At 40.9% G+C, this 27,770-nt stretch overlaps 1 protein-coding gene across 9 annotated transcripts in view; it reads right to left on the bottom strand.

Moving 5' to 3' along the window:
- GRM7 (glutamate metabotropic receptor 7) overlaps positions 1 to 27,770 on the bottom strand; it is a 298,007-nt gene that overhangs the window by 139,396 nt on the left and 130,841 nt on the right. For 8 of the 9 annotated variants that reach the window (XM_057422883.1, XM_057422886.1, XM_057422885.1 and 5 more), the window contains exon 3: positions 737 to 878. The exons of the other annotated variant lie outside the window; for it this stretch is intronic. In XM_057422883.1, coding sequence (XP_057278866.1) covers positions 737 to 878 — 142 coding nt within the window. The remainder of the gene's footprint in view (positions 1 to 736; positions 879 to 27,770) is intronic. 9 annotated transcript variants of the gene reach the window in all.

Raw genomic sequence — 27,770 nt, 5'->3', positions numbered from 1 at the left:
CAGAGCTCAGGAATTTCACAACACACCAGACCACGACCCACACAGCACAGATTGGACCCCTCTTTTAATTCCTCCTATTCCCATGACTGACGTACTGATTCCACTAAAAATTATTTTGCCATCAACTTTACTGAAACATTATCCTAACTTGGTGTCTCGTTTTGTGGAACTGAACCTCTCACCAATTGACAATGCCAACACAATTTTCAGGAGAGACAATATGGAACACAGGCATGTGAGAAATGAGAGTCACACTTTTAGAATACTGTATATACTATCTTATGAGCAAGTTGTATCTGGCCAAACCTTGAGCACCTTATGTGGTTTAATCTTGTGCATCCATTTTATCACTAGTAACCATCAATTGTCATAAAATAGGCTCTGAATTAATTAATGCTACACCATAGTATAAGCTTGGAGAGAGGAGCACCTTCTTAATGCCGCTTTGAGAGGTAAGGGCAGTTCTGCCATCCATTGCATGAGTAACCCTGCACCAGGGATAGCTTCCAGACCTTGATTAACATTCCCATCCACCCACTACTGCGATGCACAACATGAGCAGGGCAGCAGCAGCAGAACTCAGTGTCTGGCACTACCCTCCACAGTGTGAACTCCACATCTCCAACATTGCTCTTACCAACAGGCATTTCCACTTCATTATTCATAGCTCTATTTGGTTTCTCTTTTCTGCATAGCTATCAAGCACAAATGAATTAATTCCCTCAGTCATCCTTACTTTATGTCCTCATCATTGGCAAAAATAACGATGGCCCTGGCATTGGGAGTTTCTAGGAGCTGCTTGATAATTTTATCAAAGTCGATGGTCTTGTCCTTGCGATCCTGGGGGATTTTCAGGGACTGAGCAATGCAGAGCCCACCTGTTTCAGAAAGAAGAAAGGAGAAAGAAGAAAAGGACTAAGTCAGAGGAAAGTATAGGAAAGGCAGTGGGAAATACACATGGCTGGAAGGGGAGCCTGGGAGGAAGAGAAACTCTCCGATCGAATCGCTGCCCTTACAGAGCACTTAATCTTCTTGTCAAGTTTCCTGAGGGATTTGTACAATTATTTTTTTGCACAGAGCACTCGTTGCGATACAGTCTGCATGCCTGGGTAGGGTCAGGGATTAAACAGATGGGAAAAACCAATATCATAGAATAGCAGAATAAACAAACAAACCAGTCAGTGGAGGGATTCGAATAAACCCCAACAAACAACAATCCGAGCACAGTTAAACTGATTTTAAAAAGAACAACAATATGCTGAAAGGCAAGTGATGCTGACAATGCATTAGACAAACATCATCTTGGTGAAGAGCTAAGATTCTTTTTAATTTAGCAAGTTTAAGGATACTGAGGGAAAATGTTTTCACTGAAGCAACTTATCTGGAGCTGCCTGGAACATCACAGCTCCTTTCCTTGCACCCAGAAACTTTGACAATGTAATAGACAAGCTTTATCTGGGTAAAAAGCTGAGATTCTTTTTCATTTTGCAAGTTGAACGATATTGAGAGAAAACGTTTCCATTGAAGCAACTTATCTGGCACAGGAACAGCAAAGGAGTTGAGATATTGGCAAAGCATATTAGAAATTTGCTCAAGAAAATCCTTGCTGAAATGCCCATCACAAATGGGATGGAGTAGCCCAAGCAATTGAAGCCTCAAAGAAAGTTCTTGTCTGTGAACTGGACTTCTCATAAATACACAGGTAACATGGCAAAAATAGTATCAACACAGTAACAGTGATAAATACATCCATGCCAAACACTCACTTTTAGCACAGTTCACATACTTTAGTTATACAGCTTGTCTTTAGGGGGAAAAAAAGCCCTGAAAAAAACACATCTCCAGTGACATTCTGCTTGTCATTGGCAGATGAAAACACAACTTTTGCCTTCATTATGTTGTTTCTTAGTGACAAATACTTTCATCTTTTATGGCATCTTAGCTACCAACTTCCTCGGTATACTGCACACTGTGTTAATTAATAAAGTATCAGAGATGCATAATAAGAAAGAGCAGCGGGGATGGGTTAATTAAAAGACAGCAGGACAAAGGAGATGCTCACAGACATGTTTTAAAATACAGATTTAAAAGTACTCTTGAATGAAGTAATAGATAAGGTGTTCTCAGGGATAGAATACAGAGGAGGCAGCTTATCCCCCACAAGCATATGCTGTCTGCTGCAGTCTACTGAAGGCTAATGCAGTCACCCTACACTGTGGCACAGCAGACATGCAAACACCTGCACAAAAAACACTGAACAGCCAGGCAGGCCAAATGCATAGCTTTAAAACTGCAAATGGTGGCTCTTCTGCAGAGCTCCAAGCACTTTAGGTCAGGATTATTAGATAGGACAAGGGGTGATGGGTTTAAATTAAAAGAGGGGAGGTTCAGCTTGGACGTGAGAAAGAAATCCTTTACAATGAGAAGGTAAAATACTGGCACAGGTTGCCCAGAGAGGTGGTAGATCCCTGGAGACACTGAAGGCCTGGCTGGATGTGATTCTGGGCAGCCTCATCTAGTTGAAGATGTCCCTGCCCGCTGAAGGGGTGTTGGAGTAGATGACCTTTGAAGGTCCCTTCCAATCCAAACTATTCTATGATTCCATGATTCTATTCTATGATAATTTTTTCCTTACTTTAGACATAGAGAAAATATTGGTTTCAATGGGAAGAAATAAAATGGTGAAAAGTAAAGGCTGAGAAAGAAGAGAATAATTACCCCCAAGTTTTTTGCTGACTAACACAGAATATTTAATTTTGTTTTGCAATTATTACAACCTGAAATTATTGCAACCTGAGTTTTTTCTTTTCTTTAAAAGAAAGCAATACTGATTTTTAAAAGTAAAATTCATTTTTAAATGAAGAAAGTAAGTCTCACTCTTAGTAGGTTCAAAAAGCTTAAACATTTTAATATGCTCAGTCAAAATTAGACAGAATCAATCCAAATCCATGAGCAGAGTTATTCTGGTTGATTATGTGCTGGTGAAAAGCACAGCTCTGGTTCTGAGTCCACAAGCAGGGCCACAGCGCTTTTCAAGTGCAGGGCACTGCAGACCAGTGGGAAACAGGATGAGCCATCCACACATCTCTGTTGGGGAAGAATCTCTCCATCCTGGCATTAAACCCCAGGACAGTTTGAAGTTATCAGCTACTCCTGTCCTCCCTGGTGCTCCATGATGCCAAGCCAAGCTACTTCAAGTCTCCCAGGAGAGACTCCAATTTCTCTTGTTAAATAAGGACATGGCAACTTTGGAGAATTCACTGAGAGAGAAAACAAAACCCCAAACAAACCAACCCACAGACTGTTACAAGGCTCCAAGACTTGTCACTTGAATATTTATGCATTCCTTCCATGGCGTCCTTTCAAGAGGCTCCCACTTTGACACAGCAGAGCAGGACAGGATATATTTTCTAGTGTCAACACCAAAGGACTTTCTCCTGCTGGATGGAGCCATTATTTTGACGCATCTAAAGCCGCTGTGAAGGTCCTCTGCAATCCTTCACAGCTCTCCCTTGTTTTCATTCAGAAAAAGCAGGCTCTCTCAGGAGAGGATTGGCAATACAGTCCCAAAGAGCAGATACCAGCAGACAGGTAACACAGAGCAACATTCCCCAGCACCTTCTGATTTCTAATTACTGCACCGGTAAGTAGAGTTAAGAGTCTTTTAAATGAGGAGCAAAGAACACTTACAGACACTTATCCCTGCATATCATGGCTCCACCACAAGAACAAACACCCCATCAGGCATTTGGAGAGAAACAGAAGCAAAACGGTCTCAGACCTGGCACCCATAATAGTAATATTTCTGTATTTGAGAGTCTACCTGTATTAAAGAATCCTTTTATCCACAGGGAAAAAAAGAACACACACACATACAGATCAGGTGATACACTGCTGTTGTAAAACTACTATTAAAAACCCCACAGTATTTAATATTAAGTAATTGTGACATAGATGATTCAAGTGCTTGGAAAAAAGGCTAAAATTGTTGGGAAGGCTGACAGCTCAGCAACTGACCCTGACCATAATTACACCTATTGTGTGGGTCATGCAATCTCTACTGCCTGGATGGAGAAGCCAAAAATCTTATTATAGTCGATAATGATTACAGCTGAACTGAGCATCTTTGGACAGAGAGGCAGCTGTGGCCAGGCTCTCAATAGTGAGGTAAAAAAAGCCTCTAATGCAATGTACAGCTTCAAAGTCTGTAATTTCCATGTGTTTTTTTGAAGAAAAGAGGTGCCATGGTGGAGAAAGGAAACAGTTTGGAATTCGGGAGGGCAGATTTCAGGTCATTTTTGTGATACCCTTTTCTACCTCCTTCAGGGGGTCAGCTCTTAGTTCTTCTGCTGTCCACTGGTGAAGGGAAGCAACTTTTTAAATGTGCTGATTATGGTAAGTAAGTACTGGTCACACACTCTGCATTTAGCCCAAGCTAGATGGAGAGCGGATCTTACAGCCAGGATGGTAGAAGAGCTTTTCCAAATAGAGCAGATGATGTTATACCCTGTTATTCTTTGTGCCATCTCTGGCACAAGGGAATTATGGATAAATGGTAAATATCAATGATTAAACCCAAAAATATTTTTATCTGCAGAAAAGTGGCTATGATACTTTCAATATATCAAGCAGCAGGAGACACCAGCATTCAAAAGCACTCTCTGGAGCAGTTAGGAACAGAAACAGCTAGAGGCAGATCAAGGGCAAATAAAAATGGAGAGAAGTAAGATACGAGAGGACCAAGATCCAGATGACACAATTCAGACACATTGATGGATATTCTGATTTTAAACTGCTAGTGTCTCTTCCAAGAAAGTGATGCTATTACAAATGGATTAATATGTCACCAAAATGGGTCAACATGTATTATTTTCTTATTTGCTTTGTTTCGCTCAAGTCCACACCGAGCATTATTTGACATCAGAGTATAAGCTCTCACTGCAGCAGCAGGGTGATCCATTCCAGCCACCTGACTATACTAGTCACATCAGCTTCTGGTTACGGCTGAGCTTATGTGCTTGAACAAAAGTGCTTCAATCTCTGTGGAGGACCTCATGGCAGGCAGAGGCATGTGTCATTTTTCATTCCTCAGCAATAAGAGATGCCCAAGGAATTGGGTGTATATTGTCACATACAGAATAAGTTTAACTTTCATATTCCCCTCCTGCATTCTTATTACAATAGGAAACATGTGCACAGTTATTTAAACAGTCAGGTTCATTCACAGTGCTCCCGAGGTAAAAACCTCTAAGGGAATTACGTGGCAAAAATGTGAAAGCTGCAAATTAAAGATTTGTCATAGGATTTCTGCAATAATAAATTACCCCTGACGGACTAGAGACGTGGCAAATGCTCTAACTAGCTACAGATTGCTACGGCAGTTAACGGCAGTCTGGGAGTGGAACTCATGCTTCACCCTATGCCTGAGGTGGGGCTGCTCCACACACACCCAGCAGCAGCATGGCACCAGGAGTGTCCCAGCCATCCTGGACTCCTTCCACCAGCAGCACCATGTTTCAAAACAGCTGCCTAGAGAGGGTTCTCCTTGTCTGCTAGGGTTATTTCTGCCCAGTGAGGGAACAGAACAGGTAACTAATTCTGTAATCGAGTCCAAAAGCCATTATGAAGGCAATGGATATTGGAGATGAATAAAAGAGATGTGAACTGTAATATACATAAAATACACCATTCAAGCAATTCTGTGAGCAAATGTTTAACTCCTTTAACAACAGGGATTTTATAAATTCACGGGAATCAGCATTGGAAACTGGTCAAAACAATGATGGTGAGCCAGTCAGTTCTGTACCACTTTAGCCTTAAAAAAATATCCTTTCTCTTCTAGGCTATGAATAGCTGTTTAACAATGACATCTTTATCATCCTTCCCTCCCGCCAGCAAATATTTTTGTAACAACATCAAATCTGGATGGGAACACCAGGAGCAGACCTGGTAGGTTCAGCCTTTCCAGATGCACCTTTGTCCAACAGGCAAGCTTGAAAATCACAGTCACCTATGAGAAGGATAATACAACAAGCCAAAATATTTCCTCAAACAATAACTTGAAAATTATTTGGTTTTACAGCTTCTAGTTTTCCAGTGGTTTGTGCCACATTGGCAAACTGACCTGAATGTTTGGGATAGTTCCCGGCATTAAAATTCCTGACACTGCACCCCTGGCCGCACTCTGAGAACACACAGAAATACTGACGTTTCCACCAAAATTAACAGCACCTTCAGACTTCTTTTGGCAAACAAAATGAAAAATGAAGTCAGGTCCTTTCTCCCAGGCTGCTGAAAAACTGGTTTTCCCCCAGATTTTATTTCTAGAAGAGCCCTCTGACCTTCATTAAGTCACTGACAAGACTCATTTTAGTGGAGTTTCTGTCTCTAGAAATGCCATTTCTAGTTAATCTTTGCACAGAGAACCTGTTTCAGCTTCACTTTAGATCTGATAATGGCCCCTGCCTACTCACATGCTTCTGGAGAAGTTTTATTTAAGCGTTGCTGGAGACAGAGGAAATCTATCTTAAGGTATTGCCCAGGATGCTGGCAATTACAGATGTACAAATAACCTGATTCTTTAGTTTGGCTGCCAGACTGAAAAAGAAAATTTGTAGATCAGACTTTTTTTTTGTTGCTAGATCTTCAGTTTTGCTCATTAAAGTAAAGACTATGCAAATAATTTTACCTAAACCAAAACCTCTCCATTTTATTTGAATTGGAAACAATCATTGTTAGGGACCTGTAGGAGGAAAAAAATGAGGAGCTACACAGGAGATTCTGGTGTCTCCCTCCTACCCAATGATTAAAACAGTCATCCTGTTTTCTTCCTTTCCCAGAGAGGTGTTGAATTTGTACCTCAGACTCGGTGTCCTGACCACATCATTGCCTACATATAGAGGAGGGCCACAGTCCCTGCGTCCATCTGCTGGAACAGAAGATGACATGGATTTGCAGTCAAACAGCCTCAAAAATGACATGAAAGCCACCACCATGCATAGAAGGCAAACTGGTACCTCAGGGGCCTCCTGCTCTCCTGCATAAGGCTGTCGAGAGCAGCTGGATGAGCCAGCAACATTCATCACTCCCCATGTTCCTCCCCACTCTCTTCAACCAAAGCTGCAGACTGAAATTAGTCTCAGTTTGCAAATAGATTTAGGAAGCATGAAATCGCATTTTCCCCCCAAAAAAATACTATTTACCAGAAAGTTTGGTTTGGTTTGGTTTTTTTGTTATTTTTTGTAGACCAGTATCTATTCAATTGGTAACAGAAGAAAACAGTACTGAAGGACAGTGAAGGAACGAGCAGTAAGGGTGCTCAGAAAAAAGACAAGATAAGCAGGTTAGCAAAGGTAGACTGAAAACGACTTGTTGTGCAACAAGTGGGATGATGTGACTTCCATTTTTTGGCTTCTTGTTTTTAGTTTTAGCAAAACGGCTTATAGGAGGGATTCAGTTTGTTCAATTACTGTCAGGAGCAATAGACTAACCCATTCTTTCCCTAACTACATAGGATGCCAGCTTTCTTATTTTTTCCCCTTTCCAGCAGAATACATATGTGAGATTCTGCCTCACAAGTATACTCAAAAAAAATGTTTTGCTGTGAAAACTTTGCATTGAGAATTCAATGAAGGTGGTTTTGAACTCGTATAAAAGACACTTTGTGAGTAAAAAAGGACAGAAAAAAAATAAAATAACAAACAGTAGTCTTTAGAAAAGATGAAAAAATGAAAAGTTGCCGCTCACACTTTTCCCATCTTCAACCTTTCGCATCACATGGCATTTCCACATTACAAAACCACTCAGAATTGCACAAATGGTCAAAGGCAGACACCAAGCCCAGCCCCACCACAGAACTGGAGCAGAAGCAGGCACCAAAAGATCCACATTGTGCTGCCTGTGTGCACACCAAGAAGGTGCTGGAACCATCACTATAAAATCATGGTTAAGCAATAATTTTTCCAAGGCTCGTTATCAAAGCTCTTTTAAAATGCCCATTTTACTTCTTCCTTTCTACATTCCATTTTCTCACGCAAGGGAAGAAGAATGGATCCTTCCATGCAATGAAGGTAAAAAGTCAAGCTGGTGGAGGCAGACCCTGCTCAGACCACACAAGCAAGAGCCCATTAGGCACCTCTCCTGGGCTGCCCTTGGGACCCACCACAGCTGCTGTCTTAGGATGCTTCTTCCCAGTTCCCATTCCTGCTCTGCAAAATAAATGGAGAAGTCAAAACTCTGGTGGGGAAAATACAGCATCAACTTCATGACAGATCCTGTGCTGTGAAATAACCAACATGCTCATTGTGCCGTGATAAGAGGTCTGGTGTTACAGAGACACAATATTGAGCCCACCCATTCGCTGTAGAGTGCTCCCCAACAACACAGGCACTGCAGAAGATTAGCAAATGACTTTTCATCATGGGAATCCTACCTATATGCCATAGACGTGGGATAAAGATTGGGTCACATCACATAATGCTCCAGTTCACAGGCAGCTCAGTGGGCGACTTAAGCCATCTGGGTGGCAGCAGTTGCAAAGCACACAGGAGCTTGGAAGACAGTCTTAAAATATCATAGCTACCTCCCTTTTGCCTGCTGACATATTGTGTGCTGTGCCTCTGAAAGACAAAACCTCAGGAGAATTCTCTGTGCAAGTTCAAGCAGTCATGCATTAAATTGTTCGGGGCATTAAACACCTAACTCTGGTATTTAAGGGTAATGGATGTATCCAGTAATCAAAGTGTTGCTTCAGTATCCATGGATACCCATGATTATGTGGTATTTTAATTGTGGTACAAGACTAAGTACATTATTCTGCTTCCCTGAAATCCTCCAAGAGCCATTTTTCTTATCACCACTTAATTGGATTATCAGGTAGCAAAAGAGACAATTTAACACTTTTTCAGATGATTTATCTACAGAGATACTCTTTTTGGGGGGAATCACTCTTAGCAACACTGAAAACACCGCTTCAGAAAGTTATGTTTGCTGTTGCTAATTATTAAAAGGAACTCTCAATTAATTTGATTAATACGTTACTTTAAAATTAGCAGCTGCCAAAAGCTGCCTCCTGGATGTTTATTACAGCTACGGGAACAACATGCAAAGCAATGGGCTCGCACAGCTTCCTTCTGAAAGAAAGCAGCTGATTACTTTGAAGGACTTTTCTCTCTCTTCCCCCATGGATTTATCACACTCATGAGGCTGCTCTCAGGGTAATTACAAGGTTTGTCATTTGTTAGGTTTTGTACCAGAGAAAAGCTGAGCCTGCAGCTAACTGTGACTCCCCCTCTCCCTAGTTTGGCCAGGGGGGCTCTAGGCTTCTCCTCCATTACACTTCTTCCTGGCCCTCTGGAGGGCAGCCCCACTGCAGAGTTAGCCCGGCTCACCATGGTACAGCTTGGCTGCTCCTCCACTGGCAGGGAATTGAATGCAGATCTCACTGCACACCAGCACAGGAAATGCCCTAAAACTGTGATTTTTAAGGAAAGCTTATTGGGAAGGGCAAGAAAAAGTCAGGTTAAGTGCAGATGATACCTAGTTTTTTTAGTCTAAACCACAAAAATAGCAACAGCTGGTGCTGAGAAGTTCTGATTCCCCCGATAGAAACCCACCAGGGAGCCAAAGGAGTTCACGGTGCCCCTGTCAAGGGATACGGGGTGCTCAGTGAAGCGCTGCACTGAAAGACTAGCGAAAGGAACACAATGAGCAGGAAACCCCACATTTCACTAGGGGAAATAAATCAGTTTGACCTAAGTCTGGAATAACCCAAAGGAGAGGAATTAATTGGGAAAGAAATAAAATAAACATCAAAGGCACATAGTATTTTTTTCATTTTGTTGCTGGGTTTTGGCATATACTTATATATCCTGCATATACAATTTATTACCTGCAATGAATTTGACTTCTAAACCTCATACATTCTGTAGAAGAAAAAGAAAACAGTAACATTGAAGACTGAGTTTATAGAAGTCAGTGTTCTCCCCATGTGAAAACTCTGATACCACAATTACAGATATTTCCGTGATAAAGCAGAATTAATCATAGAAACATAGAATCATAGAATAGTTAGGGTTGGAAAGGACCTTAAGATCATCACGTTCCAACCCCCCTGCCATGGGCAGGGAGACCTCACACTAAACCAGGTCACCTAAAGCTCTGTCCAACCTGGCCTTGAACACCACCAGGGATGGAGCATTGGAACTGGAATGATAAAGATTATTTCATATTCTTGAAATAGAGCTGGGCTTGCCAGCTTGCTTGCCATCAAACTCTTCACCAGTAAAAAAGTTATTCAAACTGACACAAAAGCCACAAAATCTTCAAAGAACAATCACTGGGAAGTCAATACATGACTCACACGTTTTAGGTAAGAGCGAAAGTTATGCAGCAGGCGTCTGTGTGTCAGGTAAGAGTTTTAAGGTGATTCTTTGTTATATGTGGAAACTCACATTTATTGTTTTAAATGAAAACTAGAATAACCCATGCCCCCCCACCAACGTCTACTTTATAGGACTTGTCATCAGCCTCTTGCAAGAACTAGTAAGGTTTTCTGTAAGTTAATCTAGTGTAGGAGAATTTCCAGTCCCATTCCCTAACGTGTAATATCACAGCAAACCAAGCTAGCTAAATAAATCCACAGCACTTTACCAAACATCTGATATTCCCCTGTCCCATCAAGGAACAAGGTGCCACCAGTGTGGAGTTCATCATGACCTGATCTGAGGCCATCAGTACACTTCATATATAAGCTCTCAAGCACTCGTCCAAGAGCAAAGTTCGGATTCAGAACCGATCCATCTCCTCCTGAAAGCAGTGACACACAGCCCAGAGGAGATGCCCCTCGGTGACCCGATCCAGCACCAGCTCTGGCAGATGCCGTTCAAAGAAACATTAATCTATGGAAATTAGTTCACTGTTGGAAAAGTTCCTGCCATTCTGACCAGCCAGAAATGACCCCAGAAATGAAAACAGACCCAGGCATACCCAGACTAAGTAAATTATTAAAACTGCTTGGACTTCATTCTGCTTGCATCTTCTGCATTTGCTAACACAGTCACAGCTCCACCCAGAACAAACACAGACCTAGAAAAATGGAAAATTCAGGAGCATGGGGTTACCACATTCCAAGGAAAAAAAACCAACACCAACGCCACCACCACCAAAAAAAACCCAACCACCACAAAACAATAGCAAAAAAACCAAACAAAACCAGGGAGGCTTAATCAGCACAGAGGATGCAGAACCCTTGAGAAAAAAGAACTTTAAATAACTTCTTTACTAGAAATCGTTAATATCCTACTTACCAAGAGTTATGAAATTCTTGCATATGCCAGTAAAGGAAGTTTACAATTGCAGTGGTATGCAGATGGCCTAGAATTTAAATTATGTCCCCATAGTATTGTAATTCAATTGTAAAAATAAAATGTACACCAATATTAATTACATTAAAACATGAAACTGCAACAATTTAGGCAAGGGAAAGCATCTTTGTGGATATAATACATCTTTAACTTGGAAACTTCCTATACCTTAAGATTCTAGTGAATCATATAAAAAAATCTATTTTTGTTAAGTTTGCTTATTGTCTCTTTTTTCACATTAGACCTCATCATAACCAAAGAACAGAAGACCTAAACTGATATAGAAGACTGATATCTCTAGTACGTTATTCATTAATGCTTAATTCTATTGTGTTGTAGCTTTGCTGCATATCTAATGACATCCCTAGTGCGTTTTATCATCTCAAAATTGTCCTTTATTATGGCAGTTGACTCCAGCAATCTACAAAAAAATAAGAGTCTCTCTGGAACACTAAATTAAATTAAATTAAATTAAATTAAGAATGGTATAAGAATATCATTTTCAAAGACATATAAAAGCTCTGTTTGCTAGACAGAAAATAAACTAGGATATCCTGTTTGATCAGCAGCCACCCTTGCTCCAGAGCTCACATGTGCCCAACACTGCAATGCTCCAACATGCCTGTGAACAGACTTAGTCTAGGTATTTGCAGTAGAAGGGACTTGAGATTTATTTGCTTCCTAAAATCTGCGCTACAAAAAGTACATTGGAGCCATAGAGTGCAACCATGTAGAAAAAAAGACAATATAGTATAAAAGTTCCACTTCTGCTCCAAACATTTAAAACACTGTTGTTGTTACAACCCCATACCAGTTGTGCTGAAATGACCCAACCCAGATCAGGACTGCCCTGTAAAGCCTCTGAGAGGTGATAACCACTGCTTTGGAGAAATAGAGGAAGACCCAGGGCTGGAGTCTGAACAAGCAGATTGTCAGCTATATGTTACTTATCTATTATAGATAGATATAGCTATTTCTAACAAAAAGTGCCTGTTATCAAATAGAAAAGAGAGATTCCAAATGCAGACACCAGAATTAAGTTGGAAGGACTATAATTAGAGGTCTGTAAGGAAGCCCAGACACATCTGCTGGATGAACAGCCACAGGGATGCAAAATGCTCTGTATAATCTCGTATGGCACAAACCCAAAAATAATGCAAACCTCCCCCTGTCTTTTAAGAGTCTGGTTTAGTCAGACTAAGACCAGCTCTAGTGCACTGTGCATAAAAATAGCAAAGGCAAAGTTCTCAGAAACAGTCAGAACACTTCATAAAACCACAGTTTCTTTAGGAACAACTGTAGGCGGTAAAATCTCTGGCTGAGGGTAGAGACAGCAACAAAGCATCAAAAATACCATGTTTAAAAGCAGAGCATACAGCCAAGCAGTGATACAAATTAGAACTGTGCTCAACACAAAACACTAGCTAAGGAGCTGGTACAGAAATCCTCAAAACTGGCAAATTTGAAGTCCTGAACTGAAGTCTGCAAGAACCACACAATGATCTTCCTTCTACAGCTGTGGAGGAAGCCCCTGACCCACTGACCACCAGTGGTACCAAGGTTTCCTTGAGCATCACCAGTGTGGCACATGATGCCAGAACCCCAAGAGAGGGTAACCTGGCAATGCTACCTCTGGGAAATGAAAATTAACCACTTTGTAAGGAGACTTGATTTCAGGGGATCAAGAAAGAAATAAACTGCTAAAACATTGCCTGTTTTCCTGGAAATAGGGGTTGGATTAAGATACATACAGTTAACCGAGGGTTTCTACAGCTGAGCCTCTAAGCCATTAAAGCAATTTAAAATCAGACCTGTTACCTGTTATGGAAACTTTCTGCCTGGCCACATCTTGCCTCCCAGCACACAGTCAATAGGGGCAGTGGGCATCTAAGCTCACCCCCTTCTCACCTCCAGCTACTTGTTTGCTTCCCAAAATGCCTGAATGCAAGACTTCTCACAAACAATACCTTGCGAGGTTGGTTTGGCTCCCTTGCAGAAAGCAATTTCCTGCAACCTTCACACACACTAAAGAATCCTGTGCTCTATGACGTGGTTTTATTTGTCTGAACTGCCTCTTGGAGCTCTGCACTATAATTTAGGAGACTGCTTGGTGCTGTGCTGTTCTTGCAGGGATATTTCCCCCCTTGTAATAATGATGCCACCTCTGGATAGTGAATCATTATAAACTGCAAGCACAAAATGATCTCTAATGATGAAGCTTTTACAAGTACAATTTGGAGCATTCCCATGTTTCTAAGTAATTTTTTCTTGGAGAGGTAACATAGCATTTTAGCCCTTTCTCAGTTAATGGTATTTTTTTTGGTTGTTATATATCTGTTAGGGCAAGTAAAGACTTGCCAGCTCTTCAAAGAATGAAAAATTCGAAGAACAGCGATGAAAAATCTCAGTGGGAATGGGGGATTAGACATCATTTCAGTATACTTTTGGGAGGAAACTTGTTTCCTAATTTTTCCACCCAAGAAGAGACCAGCATTAACAACATGAAAAATATTATTTCATGAACCCAGTGTCAGGCTTGCAAAGGCTCCACAGTAGATAAGGTACATGAAAAGAGGATGGTAGGACCACCTGGACTTTGATTTACTGAGGGAAAAAAGCGAGACATGGGGACCAGAGCACAGAACTACTAAGGTAAGCACCCAAAAGGAAACAGCATTTGGCATTCACTTAGAATTCACTTAGCTAGAAAGATCAACTCCTTTTTTTTTTAGTAGGAAATAAGAAAACAGGACATCATGCTGGGGCACATGGAAGGTCAGAAGAAAACAAGACTGCTTCATAACATTTGGTTTCACCTCCACTTCATTCTGTCTCATGAAAAGGAAGGCAGAAGAGATCTGCTTATTACTCCTATAAACTTCTAGCAGGATGAAGGTCTCTCTGCATGCTTCAGCAAGTACCCCCAACCCTCCTCTGGGGAACTGCTCTCTAATTAGCATACACTAATTTGCTCACTGCTTCCCAAGTTTAACTGAAGCTCTAAGTGATGCTTCTCATATAGTACTAACCCTCAGCTCTACAGAGGTGCAGGTCCCTTTCACATGGGAGATCATAGCAAATGCGAACTACATGGGCTCTAATTTTACTGAGAGAAAAATTCATTAACTATCGTTAGCAAACGGCATTTTGGTAAAAGCTGAATAAAGCTCTGATTCACATACACATTTGTTAAAAGCACATGTAAGCATAGCGTTCTGCAGTCTCAAAAGCAAATAATCTCTAGATCAGATTTGCAGATGACAGTTCGGATGACAGCTGTATCAAAAGATAGTTTTCCTGTTAGGTCCTACCTGGGTTTCTGATCAGTCCTCAGTCTTGCTGCAGAATGTGTTCTCAAAAGATTTACATACAAGGTCATTACTGCAAGGGTGTACACTGACCACTGCCTTCTGGGACTCAAAATGTGTAAATTCAGCAAAGCTACGAATTGTTTAACTAGGCTGTGTTTTGAGCCCTTGGATGGGGGAACTGAAAAAGAGAAACAAAGCTCTTTAAACTCCCTGGTCTTTTCTTATCTTTCTCATAAGCCTCATCTCCTTCACATTGGAGTAATGTTCTTAACACACAATACTGTGCTTTAATAACCCTCTCTCAAACGAGTACTAAAAATGCAATATAGTTCAATAAAATCACTATCCCAGCATTGCAAAAACCACCGCCCATACACTGCCTGCAGATGAGCAGTTCAATTTGATGGAGTGCTACAGCAAAACACGGTAAAAGGCACAAAAGTTTGGAACAAGCTCTTGGAAGGCAGTCCAAGTTTCATCCCAGCGGAGTCTTATCTCATGTAAAACAAAGGCTGTTGTTTTGCAGGTACAGACCAAACCTCAGCCAGGTGCTCTGGGGATGATGACTTAGAGAGGGATCTCAAGTGAGAAATGAAAGTCAGCTTTACACGCAGGAAGTCTCCGGGGCCACATACACTGAGTCCAGCTTGGAATATGAACCCAGCAGAAAAAAGTCAAGGGCAGGGGGTACCCCGGGAAAGAGTCTGATGGCCAAGGGGTGCTCTGGTGCCCAGGAGCAGTCCCGACTGGAAATGAGATAGCTGAAGAGATGAAAGACCTAGGGGTGTTAGTCAATGAGAAGTTCAACATGACATATACAATATACATTATGCAATATACATTTGCAGCTGATAGAGCCAACCCTATGCTGGGCTGCATCAAGAGAAGCAGGTTTAGATTAGGTATAAGGAAGAAGTTCTTCCCTGTGCGGGTGGTGAGGCACTGGCACAGGTTGCCCCGAGAAGCTGAGGCTGCCTCATCCCTGGCAGTGTTCATGGACAGGTTGGACGGGGCTTGGAGCAAGCTGCTCTAGTGGGAGGTGTCCCTGCCTGTGGTAGAGGGTTGGAACAGGGTGAGCTTTAAGGTCCCTTCCAACACAAACTATTCTGTGATTTTATGAGGAGATGCAGCTGGCTGTTAATTCATAGCTGGCATGCAGAGGTGATTGGGGAACACCTGTTTATTTTCTTTCTAAAACATAAAATTTAGTAACTTAGACTCCAAAAGCAGTTACATAAAATAATGCGGGGTAGAGGCCTGGATGCACGTGTACATCCTCACACCTTCACACTCAGTTTGGTCCTTCTTTACTGGCCCTGACTGGTGTGGTGTAAGATCTTGAGCTACACACACAGTTCTGACATGCTGCAACAGCTCCTTTGAACACTGTGAACTGAAGAGGTGCAAGTGTCACTGTGAAGTAAACACAAAGGACAAAACACATCACCCTCTGTCTTGGAAACCCAAGCTTCGCTCCAAAGGCTTGGAACCTCAGTTATGATCTGGTTCCTGACATGTCTGAGTATCTCCTATAGTGACCTTAATACCGTTTGTAACAGACTCACGACCTGTCCCTCCCTCTGCCCAGCAAGTGCATTTCATCTGTGCAATTTGCCTGTAATCCCACCTAGGCAAGCCAAATATGGGTGTATGGGTTTAGAAGCATGAAAAACTTAATAAACAAAAAATGTTCTTGACCCAACAACTGGGAACCATCATCCATCTAAGGCCATTTGCATTCACTTCGCATGGGAACCTCAGGAGATGGATTCAAAATGATTATACCTGAGTTATTTCAGCATAAAGTTCTTCATTGACTGTTTTCTAAAGAGGCTTTTCAATGAAGAGCCCATTAAAGACAATGTGATACTCTTAATTTGATGCTGAATTCAAGAGCAGTATGAATTATTTGCCAATATTTGGACTGCTTAATGTATTTAACTGAAAGAAAAGTGATTGCTTCAGAAATCATCCCTCCAGTAAAGCCCATACTGCCCTACAAAGCAGCCAAAAATATTGTGAATCTTTAAAGTCCTCATTTTCCTTTCAACAAATGGAGTTACAGCAATTGTATTCTGTATCTTCGGCAAGCCAATTTTTAAGAAAACATTCTTTTCCTTCACAGGAGAAAGAACAAAGGAAAAATAGACTTTTTTTTTCCTTTTTTTTTGCTGCATACAACCAAAAGCCCCAACCCAAGTGTTAGGACTTATGGGAATCAAACACACAGATCAAAATCTTTCAGGCTGCAGTAGAGGGATCCTGAGATGCTGAAACTACCAAAGCAAAAATGTCACAGGGGAGAAGGACAGAACGGACTTTACGGTGTGTGGTTTTGTAACTTGTTACTTGCTGACTCAAAATGTGAGTTATTAAAATGAGTGAAATCAAGTGAAAATGTATGCAAAAGTATCAGCAAACACATCAGATGAAGTTTTTGGGGTCCTGCAGTTACAATTCATTTCTAGAGAACATTTAAGCACCAGTGGCAAGCAAAGAAGAAAAACTCGTGTTTTCCCCAAATGGCATGCATAGGGGAGAATACCACCACCAATTCGTTAAAATTCACTCCTCATCCTGTGCATTTTAAAGACCCCATTAAGGCTGCACTAATACAGTGACTATCCCACAGAAGGAGGGCAGGACCAGCGCATCAGGCACTCAATGTCATTAAGAACTTTTATGCTCTTACAGAGATTGTCTTTCCATTGATGCAAACCTACAGACTCCAACAGATATTTTTTCACTGTGTGAGCAGGAGAAGGATTGAGTGTCAGGTTTGTCTGAGATCTGTCTTCTGCAGTCCCAGTTCAATGAACTGTGCATTCAGGTCTGTTACATGCGGTACCAGTTTACTGCACTACCCCAAGAGAGAATAAAAGCAAGGAAATTCACTTTAAAACGTGAACTATGGAGTGTCAAAATATTTTTATCTTCTGATCTTTGGTACTTCAGGTAGCAAGAAATGAGGTCAGACCCTCAAATCAATAAAGAAATATTTAAACAATCTTTATGCAACAAAATGTTTTATTACTAGACCTTCTGTGGAAACTTGGTGTATGTCAAGGCAGCGGTAGCAAATCTGGAATGCAAAAGACCAAAGAGACACAGAACAAAAAAAACAAGAAAAAATTATTATCCTGAATATACCCCTTTCCCTTACTGTTGAGGCACTCATCATATTAGTCTAACTTCAATTAAATTTTCTTGTATTATTTGCAGATCAAATTCTGCACTCTTCCACCTACACCTACACTGCTGAGCAGCGCATTATTTCAATTGTCATTTATTACATCTCACTGGCACTTAAGAGAGAAAAAGCTCAACTTGATAACTGAAAACATACATGTGTAACTAATTAGTATGAAGAGGAATTTTTGCTTGCATTTTAAATCGCTGTGCTTCAGGATGTGACCATACTATTGAATTCTTCCATGCAAATCCACACCAACTTCGTCACTCTTTGCTGTCTCAATCAGCCAGAGGACTATCTGGGACCAGCTAAAATTCAAACTTTCAATCTGGAATGAGCAGGAAGGGGCAATATATTTTCTTTGGAAATTGTTAGGCCTGCTACATGTATGAAGGAATTTAAATTATATACCATGCAAATTAAAAATCAGTAAATAACTATAGTTTCTAAGAAAAGAGATGTTAACTTTTACTTCACATCCAGTGTCCACTTTCGGTTTAATTCATTCTGTGTCCAGAAAGAAGACAAAGGTTTTCTTCATTTGGCATAAATTACTGCAACATGTGCAGGAGAAATTAACACTGAAAAATTAATTTCAAATAATCCTCTCAGTTTCAAAGGTTTGACATTAATCATTCTTCCCAATATTTTGGCATGTTGGAAGAACTTGGTTAAACTGATTCCAAAACAACCACTGAAGAGACAGCTCACCAATTTTATCAAATTACTCTCCGGCATTTCATGCCTACCTACTCAAAGCTTGTGCTAGCACCACAGAAAGCTGCTTTACTATCCTATCTATTTGAATAGCAAGCACTGAATTTCCTATTTAAAATGCTATTTCTTGAAGCTGACACACACATCAGTTCATTTCATGGCTCATATCTCTGCGTTATAACATTTACAGATATTTTTCAAACTTTGTACATCAAAGTCGAGATAAGCCATTACAGTCCTTTGCTAACCGTATATCCAATCTCCCCATCACTCATGTAGGTACGTATAACTCTGAATGGACTTGGATAAAGGGCTTTTGTATTTCCAGTGAGGCAGCTCCCTGGTGCATGTAAAGAAGTGGGGAGGCTGGAGCTGTCCAGCCAAAAATAGCACTATCAAAAGGGATAAATTCAAGATAGTGGGTGCTAGCTCAGCAAAGCACAGGTCATTGCTGAATACATTACATCAGATTGCTTTGCAGATAATTTTATCAATTTCTCAGATAAAATGTACAAGGCACTAGTTCTTGCAGTTATTAGAGATTACCATGGCCTCAACAGCCTCAGGGCTGGGAACTCACCCAACTGCTCATCAGCAGCACTCCCTTGACTTTCATCCCCGTTTACTCTCTGCTCCTTTTAAAACTTCCATAAGAATCTTACTTGGGTGCTCTGACCCCAGCAAGGACACAATGCATGCATCAGCAGCATGGCCATAGCAACTTGTGTCTGTGCAAGGCCAGGCACAGGCACCAGATTGTTTCAGAATACTCTTCTTTTTGCAAGTATCATTGAGCAGTGTTCAACTACTGACAGGGTTTAAACATACTTATTTCTACAAAAGCATCAGGATTTGGCACACACAACACAGCAGTGATGATGACTGTGAGGCACTGTCCTCAAAGCAGCTTTGCTACTTGCCTGTGACCAAAGCAAAGGATCAGGAATAGTCTGAGTCTTAATGTTGCTCTTTCTGTCACTCATCCAACACTGTTCTAGGCCAGGAATGGACCCTGCATCCAGAAGGGGAATTTCCTGATGAAGTAGCCCCTTTTAAAAGTCAATAAGCTTACTTTTGTATGCCCTTCTCAGAACACGACAATGTTCTCTGCATAAAAAAGGATAAAAGAAAAATACACATGATTCCAGTAAGTCTTGTTTAATCAGCTTGGTTTCATTTGCTCTACAAAATTCTTATTTGGAGGAAATAAATATTTTTAATTAAGTTGACTCCATAGTCATAAAGCAATAGCTGACTGTCAAATATTTTGAACAGTTCCGCTTTACTCAAGCTCCATATCCACACCAATAACTTTAATTTATTGTGATAAAGCAATTTCTTGAGTCATGCTCTTTTTTCCCCTCTACATCCAATCTTGATTCCCCAGACTGTGTCAGTTCTCCATTTGTTAATCCATATTTAATTTTTAAATCACAAAACATCATGGTTTTAAAGATAAGCTTTTAAAATGCCCTCCTACATAGTCTTTCTTGCTGTCTCCCAGGATATTGCTGCTAACAAGCAAAAATCATATGCTTCAAATATTAATGAAGAAGCTACTACTGAAAACTGGGAACTTAAAGGCCAGGTGATTATTGCGTGGAGATGTGATGTAAAATCAAACCTGGAGAGAAACAAGGCTAAGCAAAAAAAAAGAGTTCTAAAGGCAAGACAGCATTTGCAAGTGTCAGATAAGGATCTATAAAAATATCACTTCAGACTCAGGGAGCAGGGGAAGGAGCTCTGCTCTCATGGGTGGAGAGGGGAACCCTATGGTGTGAGGGATGAAAGGTCCCAAATTTCCTTCTTTTTGGGAACACAGAAAATGCAGAAATAACCACCAAGCTGTTGTTTTTTATTGCTTGGAGAGTCCTTCGGACACACAAGCAATTTACATGAGACAAACCCTTTCATCAGCAAGCTGCCTTGCTGAAATCCAGGCACTTATTAAAAACCCTTGAAAAATATTTACCACAGAGCTATTTGTCTGCTGTTGTTTTCGGTGAAATATCATTTGTATGGTAATTTCCTGACCACCTCAAACTGAGCCTGAAAGCTCCCATCACCTGCAATGAGAGCTGTTCCAGGTCTGTGCTGACAGTTCCTGGTCCCAGCCTCAGGCTGGGGGATGTTGGTGCGAGCTGGTGTGCTGGGATCTTCTGGCACTGGGGCTGCAAGGTTGCTGTACAGCACCTAGGCACCATTTGCAACATGCCTTAAATTCCCAGAGAATAATACAGTCCTTTCTGTATGCAAGACAACTCTTCTTTATATCTTTTCAAAAGTGGCAGAGGTGAGATGGGCGCAAACATCCCACCAAAGGTCTTATCTCTGCATAACATTATTGAAGAGATTGCCAGGGCACTGCTGGAAATCCACCCTCTTCATTTGAGTGACCAGCTTAAACCCTTCTTTCTGTGACTGGCAGGAAGGAACCTTTCAAGATCTCTGAATTCACTTGAAAACACCTGGCTGAGAGGTACAAAACACTTCACTCATGCGTTTTCCAGAGGAAGGCCCATGGGCTGTATCTAGTAAACAGAGGTTTAAATGCAAACTTGATTTCTCTTACACTGGAAAAAGATTTCTGTTAAAACTAAAATTACTTTGATGATAAACTTTAATTACCAGTACTGTTCATGAAATACTAAAATAATCTGATGGATAAGGAGAATTCCAGCTGGAACAGCAAAATATGTAAATCCTCTGCCTGATTTACAGATCTTGGAAGCAAATCTAGAGTAGTTCTTTCAGCCTTTCTTTCATTTCTTTTTTTTTATTTCTCTATGAAAAAGGTTCCACTGCCTCAGAGACCTCTTATTTGTAGATCTTTTTTATTTACTAGCACAGGCTGATTTGCATACCCTTTTTATTAGGGTTAAGATCACTGTCACTAGACACCTTTGTCTTTCAAATATCAAAACACTAATATCTAATTCTGAGCTCCTTGATGAAAAATGCTATATTCGTTTTCTACAAGGAAAAAAGGTACTCCAGTTTTTCAGCTGCTTACTTATATGTCTACTAAGACATTTGTATTTGTCCATATTGACTCATCCTTCAGTAATCTCTGGAAAATGGGAATGCATTTACATCCCTCTCCTTACAATAACAAGGCAGCAAAAGCTGCAGAAGATCTGCAAGGCAGTTTGGTGCTCTCAACTTTGCAACTGGGTGGCTGGAACCACCATTAAAGCAGTATTTTTATCCAGAGTCAGACTCTGCTGGTACTGCCACCCCTACCCCAGTCAGCCGGGATGGGTAGCTTCACTGTAAGAGTGCCTGCACCACTGGTTAGGCCAGGGTGATGGTCTGGAGATAACCACTTCTTCCTTCGAGGTAAGGGATAAAAAGTGAGGTTACTGAAACTTCCTGTATGGGTCCCCTGTGGATCTCCAACTACTGCTGCCTTGGCATCTGAAAAACAATTACTCTGATCTCCCTTTAACAACCACGTTCATGGTCACAAAAGCAGCCCAGGAGCAAAGCTAAATTCGGACCTTGAGTCTAAGGTGACTCCTGAATTACTGTATACATCACATACATTAACTACTCCATCTGTCTTCCCTATATATTGCTCAGAAAAGTGCAAAATCATTCAGGTAATGATTCCTTCTGCCTTCCACCCTTCACATATATGTCCCTGATGACCTTCTCCAGAAGGATGCTAGAACAGAAAAAAACTGGACGGATAAGGCAATGGCCAAATGAAAGGCAGATCATCTCACCATATCCCACTGTAGAGTTTGGTGGCACAATCAGATGATGCAAGATCATCTCCTTAACAAAGTCAAGGAAATAATTCCCAAATCCACAATTTTAAAGTAGTGCCTTATGATTTCTCCAGATCATTGACATTCTAGCTTTTCTCTCCCCACAGAAGCTTCGAAAAAACACCCATTTCTTTCTATTATCATTATTTTAACTTCACTCAGTATTTAGAAACATGATTTACTGTTTGCTTTGCCCAGAAAATGCAGAGTTCAAAGATTTTCATTCCCTCTGACTGGGTTTAGAGAATACTAATGCAATCTCTGTGTCAAGGCACTGGAGTTTGTGGAGCGGAGGATGGTGTAGAAATATTTTTTTGCCACATTTCAACTATATAACGAATGTTTCCAGGTTTTTTTTTTAATATAGGGGCTTTCTTTTAAGACAGCTCTTGTGAGCTGGGGCACAGTATGGAATATTTTTAAAGTATGCTTTCATTCCTGAAAAAGCACATGGATGCTGCTGCTGAAAACAGAAGAAAACTATCATTCAGAATCCCATTTCTGAACCCGCACATCATTATCTCCCCATCACACTGTAAAGTATGAGATACACTCATTAACTTGATGTAGTGTTGTGTCAGGATGAGGAAAGGACGTGAGAGGTTTAATTTTCTACACTGGGTTATGTCCCATTCTGCTTTGTCTTCAGAGAGATAACTTCTACTAAAGTGTGAGCTCCTAACCACCCTGCAGTGGGAATGTGCTTTAAATGTTTACTTCTTTTTAAATAAATAAATATATTCTTAAAACGATGGTTCAAATGACTCCCTTTAAGTCAGTAAAATGGAACATCAGAAAAAGGATACTAAGTGCAAAACTCAATCTCATATTTCTTAATATCCCCTGATAAAAACATATTTTAAAGCATCATCAAATCTCACTTATCAGATGTCCTCAATAATTTCACTCAAGTTCATTACAAAACTGTTGCAGTTCATGACAGCATTTGAATTCAAAACACAAGCTACTTAAACCCTCTTATATGTACACTGACAGAACTGGAAATGCACTTTGAGAAGATAAACAAGTGTATATTCATCCACTATTTATAACGCTATTGCTATTGGCACCACTATGGCTATAGCGTGTCAACATTTAAACCATAAAACCCTTTAAATCTCAGCTGCTAACATTCTACTCCAGATAAAATGTTTCAGACAGCAGGAGCCTCTTCCCGCCCCCGCACACATACTCCCTCCTAATAATTGAAGGACAAAGCAGCAGAGTAATGGGAGGACTTTCTGGTTTTAGTAGAAGGCATGTTGGTGTGAACATGAAACTCTTGCATGCAGCCTAAATGGAAGGGATGCAACATAAATCATTTGTATGCATCTCTTTTTGATCAATAAAGTGATTTTTGCCCAAATCCAAGAGCGTGCGCGTCTACCAACTTATCAGGTAAGTGATATTTAGTAAGCTTTTAAAAATAAAAATTGGACTCTGTTACAAGTCCTAGATTGAATTTTAGAAAACTGCCTATAAAATCCTGTGATAATAAGAAACACACAAAATGTATCGTGGTGATGGGCTTCATGATACAGCACTGACACAGAATTTAGGAAAAGTGGGAAGGATCCACTGTCAGATACAGTGACACCAGCTGAGAACACATTTTCATGGTAGTTCCCTTCTGCCCCTCTCCAGAAGCAGAACCCCACAAAGGAGAACAAGAACAAAACAGGGAAAAGCTAAAGGCACATGGAGTTCATTGCTCAAAATTTCACATTAGCTGCAATTCCCTTGTCTATCTGATAGACTACAAATAATATATGAGGGAGGATAAGCCCAATATACCATCTGATCCTGCCTCAAAACCTCTAATCTAAGTTTTACCTAATACATGGTTTCATCAGGGTGAAAAGATGATTTTTAAAAATTGAATTTCCTAAGAAACCTTTTCAAATGTAAACCATTTAAAGAGAAAGATTTGTCTTCATCCTGCAGAAATGTTATTTATTAGGATTATCTTTATCAGGGAAATTATCACAGGCAGGTGAACATTTCCATCTCACTTTGCCTCATCAGGGAGCTGCTCCAACTGGGCTTCCTGGCTTCCTCCCCTGGATTTCCCCACCATCGCTTCTCCACTATCAGCTTGGCACATCAGCCTAGTATCCTCAAGTCTGCGGTCCCTTAAGAAACACCAGGATAAGATGTGGCTAAAACCACTGGGCAATGATTTTGGCCAGAGGATACGCTAAACAGTTAATACTAAAGTGAGAGATGGATGAATTAAAGGAAGAGTTGCAGGAAAATATTTTCAATTATGAAGCAAAATTGTTTGAACAGATTTTGTCTTCCTTGCATACCTGAAGGCTTTTTTTCTGCATTATTTTTCCTTCTCTGCTTAATAGGAAGGGAGCTCAAATGGCTTGAAAAGAGATAAATTAAAAAAGAATAATTGAAAACTGAAAGGGAGGGCAAGATGGGTATGGGAATATAACCATGAAGGACTGATGTAATTGAAGTCCTCACAGCACCTCTGTGCCGTGCCAGGAAAGGTGCAATTCAGTCACACTGAGAATCACAGAACCCACATCTCTGCAGGATGGAAAGGCCTCAGCGGTCTGATGGTTTGAGGAATTAAAACCTTTTCTGATACGTGGCATCAGGAAGAAGGTCTTTCCCCTGAGCATCACTTAGAGTCAGCATAGTCATTGTTTTGTTGTTGGGTGGGGATTTTGGGGGGTTGTTTGTTTCTGAAGAAGATATAATGCCTTCTGCACTTTAAAAAATAATTATTTTAAACATGCAATAATTACTTCCTGGTAATAGAGTTACTCTCTCTGAATAAAAGCAGCCCTCTTTCACAGGAAAACTTGACATAAAACAGACCGGGAGAGCAAACAAAACACCTTCATCAAGACCTCTGAGACCTAACTAAAAGACAGTTTCTGGAGTAATGCTGTGTTGTCCTTTTTGTTATCTTTATTAATACCCCTTTTACCACTGACGTGTGACAGCTCTTCTCCTTCAGGAGAATTACATTTTTATGCTAACTAGGACTGTAAATCTTTGTGCTTCACACTCTAAGAGCAGCCTTGGCTCAGGACAGACATCTCATCATGGGGCAGTTCTGAAGAGCCAAGATGCTGCTGTGGGATAAGAGTTATTTCTCCTTCCCTTGAAAAACTTGGTACACAGCACTGGGGCAAAGTTACTCCCTGCTACTCTAGAATAAGTCAATACATAAAATTCTAACTTCCACCTGTTTAATTTAGAACTGTCCATTGCATTAACAGAATAGAATTAGACACTGCAATTAGACCTTGTTTGGCACGAGTTCCTCTGCCCATGCAGAAAAATCATAGGTTGCACTTCAGCAGCTTCAGGAGAGCTTTTGGACCCCATCAGTGGGCATCCAGCCCCATGAAATCTGGACAGGCTCTCCTGCTTCAGCCCCATTTCCGTTCCTGCATCTAGAGATGTGAGGTACCCATTCACGTAACAAGCGGGATTGTTACACCAGCTTTTCTCCTGGTTCTAATCTGGCACATCCACTTCTCTTAACGCAACCCAAGATCCTTCTTATACTGGTTGTATTGCTAAAAGTCCTGGTGAGGTACCTGCAACCCCAGGTGCCAAGACAAACATCACATACATCTTCATAATCCCTGTCACAATTGCTTCTCCCTTGCAGATGAGCTGCATGCACAGCTGACATTAGATAAAATCAATCAACAAACAGCAACAAGAAGATTTCTATAACTGTATGTCAGATGGACTGGCACTGGAAACATTAGAAAGTCCAGAGACCTCTGAATGAATTCAGCAAGTACTTGAATCATCCACCCACAAATAGAAGTTTAAAAAAAAAAAAAAAACAACAAAAAACCCAACAAAACCAACAACTAAAAAAAGTTTCTAATTGCAAGGAAAGGGAAAAATGTTATATTACTTATCAGAGATCTTTTTTTTTCTTTTCCCTATTCTTTTTCTTTCAGTTCACAATGGCCACATGGACCTGATCTACATCCTATACATAGATAAACCTTGGTTATACAACTTCAGCATCTCTCATCCAAAACCCAACCAACTTTAGGGTAGAAACTGAAGCCTGTCCCCAGACCAGAGCCAAATTCAGGACAGCTGTGCAAATAGGTGCCATTTGCTGCCTGCATTCTGCCCAGTTGTGGTAACACTGCTAAACGCCGCTAAACCCTGGGGAGAACCTGAGATTACTGAGATGTTTTAGGAGCGAGTCTGCATGCCCAAGATTATTTTTCCCACCTGCCCTCTTAGCAATTGCTCCAGGTCTCCTCAACCTGCTACAGAGCAACAAGCCAAAAGACAAATTTATAGACAGCAATGTACAGTATGCTGTACTCTTATTTCACATACAATATATGAATATAAATATATATGGGGGTTGGGGGTGGGTTACTTTATAATAGCATTTCATCAATGGCTGAAGGAGAAACAGAAACACTTTTTACCTACCAAAACATGGAGTTCAATGTTCTGTGTTTCCCTTGCCACAGCTGAAGCCATCACTAACATCGAAAACAGAGCGAAGATCTGCACTTGCATATTAAATGCCTAATGACAAGGTGCTCTCTTTCATGGTATATATCCTAAAACAAGCATAAAACTTAAACCCAAGGAAAATATCTCTTTTTCATACTTACTAAATAAATAATGGGGCAAAGATTGTTTTCTCATATGCATTTCATAGGGAGGAGTGAAGCAAAGCACCCAGTTCAGCCACCATATCACTGCAGAACTGTTTGGGTTGGAAGGGACTTTAAAGTTCTTCAGGTTCCAAACCCCTGCTATGGACAGGGACATGTTACACTAGACCAGGTTGCTTCAAGCCCCATCCAACCTGGCCTTAAACACTGCCAGGGATGGGGCAGCCACAGCTTCTCTGGGCACCCTGAGCCAGGGCCTTACCACTCTCATAGGGAAGAGCTTATTCCTTAAATCTAATCTGAATCTGCCCTCTGTCAATTTAAAGCCATTCCCTTTTGTCTTATCACTCTATACCTTGTAAATAGTCTCTTTCCACATTTCTTAGATTTTTCAGCTCCTTAAGGCACTGGAAGCTGCTGGATAAATTTAAAGCTGTTCATCAGGAGGTGAAATATAACTTCACATAAAATCAGGTGAGCCTGAGACGTCAGAGGTCAGCTGCTCTCCAGACCCAGCTGGAGAAGGGGCTGCAATACAACCTCACCTGCTCCATACCCATCTCCAGAGCGATGCTCCCGCAGGACAGGTAAGCTGCCTGTATCAGCAGAACCTGTCAGCCCCCCAAAAACCACTGTCACTGATAACCCAGGCACTTCACCTTCTTCATCATGTGAAGTGTGCAGTTAACTCTACAAAGATTCCTCATGTATTTCAGCGAATATGTTGGCCCAAGTCATAGGAAGAGACGCAGGAACAAAAACAAACAAGGAGAAACACAGGA

Source organism: Pezoporus wallicus, unplaced genomic scaffold (genome assembly GCF_028554395.1).
Source record: "Pezoporus wallicus isolate ANWC-B61680 ecotype Strahan unplaced genomic scaffold, APGP_CSIRO_Pwel_v1 contig_7073, whole genome shotgun sequence".
Lineage (NCBI taxonomy): Eukaryota > Metazoa > Chordata > Aves > Psittaciformes > Psittacidae > Pezoporus > Pezoporus wallicus.
Note: the sequence above shows the minus strand (reverse complement) of the source record. Positions and strands in the feature narration are given on the sequence as shown.